At 47.9% G+C, this 10,969-nt stretch overlaps 1 protein-coding gene and 1 non-coding gene across 2 annotated transcripts; one reads left to right on the top strand and one right to left on the bottom strand.

The window, feature by feature from the left end:
* The first annotated feature begins 331 nt into the window (after window positions 1-331).
* LOC112896062 lies at window positions 332-470 on the top strand. Its single transcript, XR_003229352.1, has one exon. It is a non-coding gene; the product is annotated as a small nucleolar RNA Z247 (small nucleolar RNA).
* A 4,419-nt stretch (window positions 471-4,889) lies between these two features.
* On the bottom strand, window positions 4,890-8,020 carry LOC112895084 (probable potassium transporter 3). Its single transcript, XM_025962955.1, has 4 exons — window positions 7,946-8,020; window positions 6,663-7,461; window positions 6,410-6,580; window positions 4,890-6,298 (listed from the first exon to the last, which is right to left on the bottom strand). Exons 1-4 carry the CDS (start codon window positions 8,018-8,020, stop codon window positions 4,890-4,892), a joined length of 2,454 nt encoding a protein of 817 aa, XP_025818740.1.
* Between the last annotated feature and the right edge of the window lie 2,949 nt (window positions 8,021-10,969).

Here is a 10,969-nt window from a genome sequence, read left to right as displayed (position 1 = left end):
TGTGATGCCGGCTGCTGAACTTGAAGAAAAGGTTGGTGACAAAACCAACAAGGTCCCCAATCCTGCTTATGAAGACTAGGTTGCTGCGGACCAACAGGTCCTTAGCTTCCTGCTTGCCTCCGTCTCCAAGGAAATCCTGATCCAGATTTCCTCCAAGCAAACTGCGGCGGAGGCATGGCGTGTGATTGAGACCATGTTCTCATCGCAAACAAGGGCTCGCGCTGTAAACACGCGTCTGGCTCTATCTACTGCTCGGAAAGGGAGCAATACCGTGGCTGAATACGTCGGGAAGATGAAGTCCCTCGGCGATGAGATGGCTGCAGCAGGACGGCCCCTTGAAGATGACGAACTGGTGGAGTACATCCTCACCGGTCTTGATGAAGAATACGACTCTGTGGTGTCCTCAGCCCTTGGCCGAGCAGAACCAATCTCTGTAAGTGAACTATATTCACAGATGCTTGCCTTTGAAACTCGCATAAATCTGCACAACAATGGACACTCGTCTGGATCATTGGCTAATGTCACAAATCGCCATGGGCGCGGTGGTTTTGGACGCTTCGGTCGTGGCGGAGGACGTGGTGGTAGAATCCCTAATCCTCCTGCACACCATGGTGGACGTAGCAACTACGGCAACTACGGCAACAACAACTACAATCCACGCCAAGCAAATTAGGGTCCCCGCAACAACACTGGTACATCAGAGCTGTTGTGGCCGACAGATGCTGGCACAGGTACGATGAGAATTTTGTTCCTGATCCAAGGCATATTGCTGCTGCTGCCACAACCTCCTACACCATGGATACAAACTGGTACACGGACATGGGGGCTACAGATCATATAACAGAAGAGCTCGATAAGCTGGCCTTCAGGGAGAAGTACAATGGCGGTGATCAAGTGCACACAGCCAATGGAGCACGTATGAACATTAATCACACTGGTAAAACTGTCATTCATACCCAGACTCGCAATCTTAATCTAAACCATGTCTTACATGTTCCACAAGCCACCAAAAACCTTGTGTCTGTCCATCGCCTTACTACAGATAATGATGTCTTCCTTGAGTTTCACCCTAACTATTTCTTTATAAAGGATCGGGGACGAAGAGCACACTCCTTAAAGGAAGATGTCACAAGGGTCTGTATCCCCTGCCATTAACATCGGCCAAGCAAGCTTTTGGAGTCACCAAACCATCCTTTGAGAGGTGGCATAGCCGTCTTGGACATCTAGCAGCCCCCGTAGTTCAAAAGATTATTAGTAATTTTCATCTTCCATGTCAAGCCAAGTCCAATAAAGAGTCTGTGTGTGGAGCTTGTCAACAAGCTAAAAGTCACCAGCTACCCTATCCTAAGTCATCTAGTGTCTCTAGTCATCCCTTAGAACTTATTTTTTTAGATGTATGGGGGCCTGCACTCGAGTCTGTTGGCAGATACAAATATTATGTGAGTTTTATTGATGATTTTAGCAAATTTACATGATCTATTTGCTCAGGTTTAAATCTGAGGTGTTTCAAAAATTTCATGAATTTCAAAGCCTTGTTGAAAGGCTCTTTGATCGCAAAATCATCACCATGCAAACCGACTGGGGAGGAGAATATGAGAAACTCCACCCTTTCTTTACTAATGTTGGAATATCTCATCATGTCTCGTGTCCGCATGCTCATTAGCAAAATGGATCCGCAGAGAGAAAACACCGGCATATTGTGGAAGTTGGGTTATCCCTCCTCGCCCAAGCTTCCATGCCTCTTAAATTCTGGGATGAGGCCTTCCTTGCTGCCACTTTTCTCATTAATCGCACTCCAAGTAGAGTTATCTCTCATCAAACACCTCTAGAGCGTTTGTTTCATACCAAACCTGAGTATCCATCTCTAAGAGTCTTCGGCTGTGCCTGCTGGCCCAACCTCCGGCCATATAATCAACACAAACTCCAGTTTCATTCCAAAGAATGTGTCTTCCTTGGTTATAGTAATTTGCACAAAGGTTTTTAAGTGCCTTGATGCTGCCACAGGGTGTATTTACATTTCCCGTGATGTTGTGTTTGATGAGGAAATTTTTCCTTTCACCAAGCTACACTCCAATGCTGGTGCCAAGCTACAAGCTGAAATTCTTTTGTTACCGCCCTCTCTCATTCCTTCAAAATCATCTGGAGATGGATGCATAGTTGAACCTGTGGTTAATGATTTTACTGCTAATGATTCTTCTGCAGCAACTAACCTTCCACAGAATTCTACCGGCACAACTAATTCAAGCGCAGGATCCGGCGTTGATATCCTGACACCATCTACCCCTGGCTCGGAGCCATCCAGAACGGTGTCAGACGCCATTCCCGAGCAGCCATCTCCGTCACATGACGTCGCGCCAGCACCCGACGCATGGCGAGCAGCAACTCCTAACCCAGACTCGCTTGTCGTGCCCGGGGGAGCAAATGATGGCGATATGACGGACATTCTCGGGTCTGCACCTGCAGCATCAGCACCTGGGTCTTCTACATCATCGCCACAGCGACCGAACACCAGACTTCAGGCTGGAATCAGGAAACCCAAGGTTTATCGCGATGGTACTGTTCGTTATGGTTTTCTTGCTGAATCTGGTGAACCACGGTCTCTAGAAGATGCACTGGGAGATAAAAACTGGAAAATTGCAATGGATGTTGAGTTTGATGCTTTGGTTAAAAATAAAACATGGCATTTAGTTCCACCTCAAAAAGGTAGCAATATAATAGATTGCCAATGGGTCTATAAAATCAAGCGCAAGGCAGATGGGAGTCTAGATAGATATAAAGCTAGACTAGTTGCAAAAGGTTTCAAAATGTTATGGCATAGATTATGAAGACACCTTTAGTCCTGTGGTCAAGTCAGCTACTATCAGAATAGTGCTCTCGTTAGCTGTCTCTAGAGGATGGAGTCTTCGACAGCTAGATGTTCAATATGCCTTTTTGCATGGTTATTTTGACGAAGAAGTGTATATGAAACAACCACCTGGTTATGAAGACAAAACCAAAGTCAATTATGTGTGCAAATTGGATAAAGCATTGTATGGCTTAAAACAAGCTCCACGAGCTTGGTACTCCCTAATAAGTGTTAAATTGTAGAGTTTGGGGTTTAATACTTCGAAGGCAGATACATCTCTATTTTGCTTCAATAAGGGAGGTGTGATTATATTTGTTCTAATATACGTGGATGACATAATAGTTGCTAGTTCAACAAATGATGCTGTAACATCCTTGCTACGTCAGCTCAGTCAAGAGTTTGCACTCAAGGATCTGGGCAAGCTGAATTATTTTTTGGGCATCGAAGTGAATCATGTGCACAATGGCATAATTCTGACACAGGAAAAGTATGCCTCTGATCTGTTGAAAAGAGCAGGCATGATGAACTGCAAGGCTGCTACAACACCTCTGGTAGTCAGCGAGAAACTTTCAGCATTTGAAGGCACTCCCTTGGGACCGAATGATTAAACTCAGTACCGCAGTATTGTTGGTGCTCTTCAGTACTGATCTTGCTTTTCCTGTAAACAAAGTATGTCAGTTTCTACATTGTCCTACAACAGATCATTGGATAGCTGTAAAAAGGATTTTAAGATATCTGAAACAATCAATCAAGACTGGACTTAAAATTGAAAGATCTAGTTCTTGTTTAATCAGTGGATTTTCAGATGCAGACTGGGCAGGTTGTCTTGATGACAGAAGGTCCGCTGGAGGTTTTGCTGTGTTCCTAGGGTCAAACCTGGTTTCATGGAGTGCTCGCAAACAGCCCACTATACCACGGTCAAGTACAGAGGCAGAGTATAAAGCAGTAGCTAACACTACAGCTGAGATTACATGGATTCAAACTCTTCTACAAGAACTGGGTATTCAAACTCCACGAGCAGCTAAGCTTTGGTGTGACAATATCGGGGCAAAGTACCTCTCAGCAAATCCTGTGTTTCATGCTCGAACTAAACATATTGAAGTTGATTATCATTTTGTAAGGTAACGTGTTGCACAAAAAGTTGCAGATGGTTTTACCAAGGCGCTTCCTACAAGACAGTTGGAGAACTTCAAGCACAATCTCAACCTCGCACGGTTGTGATCGAGGGGGGATGTTAGATAAACAATATGTTTTAGATCTTGTAATTATCTTTCGTAACAAACTGGTTGAGCCGGCTAAGGATATCTAACAATAGTTAGTTGAGATTAGGTTGTTGTAATTAGCTGTTTCTATCCTTGGCTGTCAAGCTCTCACGGTTGTTACATCTTATAATTTTGACGCGTTTTGTCGCCCACATATAACATGCAGGCAGCCATGGGAAAGGTGTGCTGCTTCACCCAATCTTCCGCACCTCTGATTCCTTTCAAAGCTTTCAAAACAGAGAGTGCAGCTTCCGTGCTTTTATAGAATGTTAAACTCTCAGTGTTGCTTTTTCTAATCAATGTTCAGCTATTCATTCACTAATGCAGCTACTTCAGTTATAAAGGATTTTATCTCAAATATCAGTTGATATCTTCTCCTCTTGCTCATTCTTCCAAGGAAAGATTAACGGCAACAGCAATACAACTTAACTTTGATATCGGTTTAGTCGGTTGAACATGCATTTTTGGTAATAACCTCTTGTTCGATCCTCCCGTTGCAGTAAGCAATGGATGAACTGGAATTGGATCATCAATCTTTCTCGCAAGGATGCTCTAAAAAGAAGAACCGCAAGGATATAAACGCTCTTTTTATTCACACTGAAGAACCCATCCTTGTACTGACTGATCAAGTACAACTGATTGATTAATCAAATACCACTAAGCACGCAATGGATCGTCATGCTAAGTCCTACGTTGTGCAGAGTTGATCAAACATTCCGAAACCTAATTAAAATGGTCCCAGTTCGAACAATTGAACAATCGAGGAAGAAACAGAAATAATGCTAGACGTAGTAGATCATGCCAACTTCGATGAGGCTGATGTGCGGAATGTTGAGCGCCACGGCGGGTCCCCTGCAGTTCTTGCGCAGGAAGGTGTAGGCGACGTCGATGGCCAACTTCTTGAACAGCGACGAGCTCTTCCTCGCCTTGATGTACGAGTGGCCCATGATGTAGGCCACGCCGGCGTGCTTCGCCTCGACGAGTGCGCTCAGCTCCTCCTTCACCGCCGGGTCCATGCTCTCGCTGGTGACGTCGTCGATCTCGAACCGGATGCGCCGCCGGATGGCGAACCCCGGCGACTCGGGCTCGTACATGGTCTGCAGCGACTGGATTGTCTCCGTCTTGCCGCTGTCCGCGGTCGACGTGGCGGCGGTGGCGGCCGTGGCCGCGCGCACGACGGCGCTCTCCTCCGGGTTGGGTAGCGGCGCCCTCATGAGCAGGCCCGTCCGGGACAGGTCGAAGGGGCGGCTGACGACGGCCATGCGGCCCTCGACGGAGGCGTCGCTTTCGCGCGGGGCGTCGGCGCTGTTGCCGGCGGCCTCAGCGGCCTCCATGTGCACGAACTCGGCGATGCGGACGACGAGGTCGTTCTCGAAGTCGATGTCGTCGCCGGGGACGTCCTTGTAGCCGTGCCTGACGACGCAGCGGTACATGCGGAACTCGCGCGGGCCGATGCGGCCGATGAGGTGGCGCTCGTAGCAGCGGACGTGCGGGATGGGCACGGCCTTGACGCAGACGAAGACGAGCACCTGGTGGAACGCCGGCAGGTTGGTGACGAAGTGGGAGAAGATGGCCGGCACGCCGGTGGCGAGCTCGGAGTAGATGAGGCCGATGCCTGGAACGCGCACGATGCCGAGGCTGGGGCCCAGCGCGTGCAGCCACTTGAGCGACACCTTGTTCTGCACGTCGAACATGTGCCTGCGGCGGGTGCCGTAGTGCCAGACGTACATGACGGCGACGATGACGAGCGAGAGCGCGAGCGGCAGCCAGCCGCCCTGCGGCACCTTCATGAGCGCGGCGGAGAGGTAGACGCACTCGACGGAGCCGAAGGCGAGCAGGAACATGGTGGCCAGGAGGAAGCCCTGCTGCCAGACGAAGACCATGACGAGCGCCATGAGGAGCGTGGTGACCACCATGACCCCCGCGCAGGCCATCCCGTAGGCGTGGCCGATAAGGGTGGTGTCGCGGAAGCCGACGGTGACGCCGAGGCAGACGAGCATGAGGATCCAGTTGATCTCGGGGCTGTAGATCTGTCCGTGGATGCGGTTGGAGGTGTGCACGATCTTGACGCGCGGGAAGCAGCCCAGCGCGGTGCACTGGCGCACGATGGAGAAGGTGGCCGAGATCACGGCCTGGCTGCCGACGATCGCCGCCAGCGTCGCGATCACCAGCACCGGCCAGAAGATGGGGCCTGCAAGCAACAGCATATCTTCAGTTCTTCACATCATCACATTGCTTGCTTGCACCATGCATCATACAGTGCAGATGACACTGCATTCATGCGCGAACTGAAATTACGTACGTGGAATGGACTCGAAGAAGATGAAGTGGATGTTGCAGTTGGGAGACTTGGACAGGAAGGCCGCCTGCCCCATGTACTGCAGCACCAGGCACGGGTAGATGAGGCCCACGAACGCGACCCTAATGGACGCAGCTGTGAAGTGGCCAAGATCTGCATACATGGCTTCGGTCCCTGCATTCATAGATATAGTAGAAAATCACACACCTACATGTAGTAGGACGAGACGACGAGGAGCAGAATGAATTGTCCGTACCTGTCATGGAGAGGAGCACTCCTCCGAGCGAGATCCACCCTTCCTTGCCGGTCCGCTGGAAGAAGCTGACGACGTAGTAGGGCGAGAGCGCGCGCAGGATCCTGGGGTTCCACACCACGATGTTGTAGACGCCGAGCGCGCCGAGCAGGAGCAGCCAGAGCACGACGACGGGCGCGAAGAGGAAGGCCACCCGGCGCGTCCCCCAGTGCTGCAGGGTGAAGAGGCACACCAGCACGATGCAGGACAGCAGCAACACCTCGCCGTGCGTGAGCGCGCTGGAGTGCACCTGGAGGCCGGAGAAGGACGAGAGCACCGACATGGCCGGCGTGAGGACGCCGTCGCCGATGACGAGCGAGGCGCCGAAGAGGACCATGACGAGCAGGCACGTGCGCGACTTGCGGTGCTTCTCGAGGAAGTTCCGGAGCGCCCGGAGCATGGGCGTGTCCTCCGTCGAGTACCCGGGCCGGTAGTACGCCGACAGCTCCTCGTCGGCGGCCTGCTGGTTGGGCATCAGGCTGAACTTGGCGTGCCGCACCAGCAGCGAGTAGAGGGCGAACGTGCCGCCCTCGCCATTGTCGTCGGCGCTGAGCACGATGAACACGTACTTGAGCAGCGGGATCAGCGTCACGGTCCAGAACACCACGGAGAAGACGCCGAACACGACGGCCTCCTCGCCCAGGAACCGGTGCAGGGACCCCGAGAAGGTGCCCTTGTACACGTACAGCGGCGACGTGCTCAGGTCGCCGTACACCACGCCGCAGCTCTGGTACGCCAGCACCAGGAGGCTCGTCCAGTGCAGCTGCATTGAACAATTCGTCAGTAGTTAGTGCCATGATCGACGACAGGGAATTGAACTAGCTAGTTCAGTGAATTAACAGTAGTGTACATGTTCATGGATCTTGAGTCAGTACTGCCTAACTCAATCGATTAGTCACCAGCTATCTTTAGGAGGAGGGTTTGTTAGGAATGGTTGGTGGAAATGAAATGCTTCTAAAAGCTCCATGCATATGTTAGTGATCTCCTTCAAGCTCTGTGAGGCATACCCATCGTATTTTGCATCGCCGAATTCAACGAAGAAAAATCGTCGATGCTATATACTGACGTATGGATGAGCATTAAAAAACAATTATCAACTACATGCATGCAGGGTAGCAATGTAGCTAGGGTCAACACGGAAATGGACATGAAATTTCACGTAGATCTGTTCATCATCAGGACATGCACGCATCAATGAAAATGAACAAATCGTTGAGCAATCTGGTGGAGGGGGAGGCGAGACTCACCGGTGGAGGGTTGTAGACGTCGATGCCGATGGTGTTCTTGGGCGAGAGGCCATTCTCGGGGTCCGTCGGCCACATTTTATTGCTTCGGCCGGAGATGATGTGAAGGGGACCGGCGCGCGGCGGCGATCGGAGGCGGATTACGACGGCATCTAATTTATTGGTACGGATGAGCGACCGGCGTTTCTGGATCGGAGCTCGGCCGATGGTTTGTTTTCTTGGAGAGAAATGTGGTGAGCGAGAGAGGAGAGTGGGGGTAGGGAGAGACGGTTTCTCAAGAGGTCGCGTTGACAGTTGTACGCTGGTGTCATGGACAGGTGGAGACAAGTATGAAGAAACTTGATGGATGCGGCAAGAGCGACGACATAGCTCGAAAAGACTAGAAAAAAAAAGGAAACATCGATCGGTGCTTCTGTTATTATAGGCAAGTGCTGAAATTATAAGTTCATAAAATAAGTTTCATAACAGAATAGGACATGCTTTCACGGCTATAAATTATTCAGCGGTAGGCTATATTGTTTGCATGCATAAGTGAGTTCACCGCTAAATATCTAGCTAAGCTGACTGAAAAATATGGGAAATTCACATATAAAGCAGAAATAGGAGTCAACTACATCATTTCATTAAATCATGGCCCCTAGAATTCCATCTAGAGGTTTTTTATGTTGATAGCATATTGAGTAGCAACCGAAAAGTTTAATCTGATAGGGGAAGTTGGACAACTTACATATACTTCAAAATAGGCAACATGAGGTATGTGATGATTTAGTCTATCTCAAGATCTGATGGACCAAATTTGAGTAAAATGAACCGCTGGTCCAAAAACTTAGCTCGGGGTGTCATCCAGACCTCAAACTTTCAGATTCTTAAAGTCGCTAATCATATATCACGTATGGTCCAAATCACAGTTGTTTAAACTAAATCCAAAGTTATATAATTTGTTTAAATAAAAAATTATGTACGCACAAAAATAATTCATACCAATTTATTGTACAAATATATTTAAATACAAAAGATCTATATAAAAAATTGTAAACACGAAACTCATATGATCAAATTTGTAAAAATATAGAAATAAAAAGGTTAAATTTTGGAGGAAATATTGGAAAAAAATTATTTGGCATAATGTTTTGAAAAAATTTCGGAAAAAATTAGAAAATATAAGAGTTGAGTAGAAAATTTTAAAAATAAAATTTGGATCCACATGTAAGCTCCACATAAGTTGAACATTTTCACTTTATAACTTAAAAATGATGATTTGAACTTTACGTGATACGATTAGCAAGTTTGAGGATCTGAATCTTCATTTTGAAAGTTTGGGGATCGGGATGACACCCAAAGTCAAGTTCGAGGACCGGCGGTGCATTTTATTTGACCAAATTTCTTTGATGTACTCATAGGGATAGGTGTACGTGTATGTATTCATTGAAGTAATAAGTGTGCATATTTTATTGGACCAAATCTCTTGTTGGTAGGGATGATGCACCCCTTCCAGTGCCATTTGATGCTACACACGGATGGCCAGGATGTTTATGTACTAGTGTTATATCCTCAAGCAGCCTCTCCAATACACGTTCTCGTTGAGCTATTCCGAAATTTTCTGCCTTTAGTATCTCCTTGACCCCTGCCATCCTTTCTATTGATGAAATACAGTACAGACATTTCGTATCTCCTTGGCCCCTGCCATCCCTTCTATTGATGAAATACGTACACTACAAACACATACTCTCATGTACCTAGTACATCCTTGTGGTGCTTATTAGTACCGTGCACATATGAGCTTACATGGATACTTTTATATACCCCAGTCGTTGTCCTCCAAACCATTTCCTCTCTCACACAAACATGTTGCGTGTGTCGGTGTTGCTCTTTTTTCCCGCAAATACTATAGGACGACTAGTCAGCACGGAACGGTCCGCTGACCACCCTATCTCCCCTCAATGTGATCAGGACATTAACACCAATGATACATCCACACCAACATCGCCACCGCTTGGTCCTATTACTCGCGCTCGTGCCCGTCAACTCCATCATAAGGTAAGTAAGCTCTTGTCCTTATATTTAGTCGATGGAAACGCGCACGCTTTTGTTTTGCTTAGGTATGATGGGGAGGATAAAAAGGGAGGGGTGTGGCAGAACCAACCTGAATTATACCGGCTCAAGTACGCAAGTCCACTCTAAAGGGCTCCAACGTACTTCAAACGGTATAATCCCTTGGCCTGTCGGGTAACGTCCCGATAAACCACCGATACACAGGATCAAATAAGGTTACCTCACACGAAGGTGAGTCCAGAGATACAGTCACCATCATATTTTATATCACAGGGAATTATATTACAAAAGTTTCCAAAAGTAGTACGAAGTTTCAAGTTTAGAGAAAACATTACAACCTGTTAAAGTTAAGGTTTTTGGCAGCGGAAAACATACGCGAAGATTCCTAACACGTCGTCAAGACGGATGCCATGCTAAGCCCGGGCACGACATCACTCGGCATCATCAGTGTTGGTCGGGGACGGATCCCATTCCACGGACCAACCTTCTGGAAGAGCACAGGGTCAAGATAGGGGAAGAGTAGGGTCTTCATAGGCGTTACCTGAAAAATATATAACTAGCAAGGCTGAGTATACTAATACTCAGCAAGGCTTACCCGGGATTGGGTATACTTTAGCCCACAACTAGACTCATGAAGGCATTGTAAAGGTTCTGGTTTATTTTCAGCTGAAAAGCAACAAAGAGTATAATCTACTTTCGAGTTTTAGCTTTCAGATTCTAGCTTGATTAGCCATTCTAGGTAAGCACCTGTACTAAACAAGCAAGATAGAGATTATCATCCATCAAAATTATTCCATCAACAATTACACTTTTTACTCGATGTGGCAGAAGGGATAAGCAGTCTCATTCATCGTGAGAGGCGGACGATTCCTGAATCGAAATTCAACCTTGCAAGGTAAACGTAACACACACGCTTGGAATACCAACAGGGCGTTCCGAAGCAACCGTTTCCCTCATATTCCGGGTTATGGATCA

The sequence above is a fragment of the Panicum hallii genome, chromosome 5, assembly GCF_002211085.1.
Source record: "Panicum hallii strain FIL2 chromosome 5, PHallii_v3.1, whole genome shotgun sequence".
Lineage (NCBI taxonomy): Eukaryota > Viridiplantae > Streptophyta > Magnoliopsida > Poales > Poaceae > Panicum > Panicum hallii.
Note: the sequence above shows the minus strand (reverse complement) of the source record. Positions and strands in the feature narration are given on the sequence as shown.

Bases quoted from the DNA above. Each gene is read 5' to 3' on its own strand.
- LOC112895084 (XM_025962955.1), bottom strand. From the start codon at position 8,020: ATGTGGCCGACGGACCCCGAGAATGGCCTCTCGCCCAAGAACACCATC. The intron at 6,581-6,662 runs GTACGGACAATT...CTATGAATGCAG, and splicing joins AGTGCTCCTCTCCATGACAG to GGACCGAAGCCATGTATGCA. The intron at 6,299-6,409 runs GTACGTAATTTC...TGTTGCTTGCAG, and splicing joins CTTCTTCGAGTCCATTCCAC to GCCCCATCTTCTGGCCGGTG.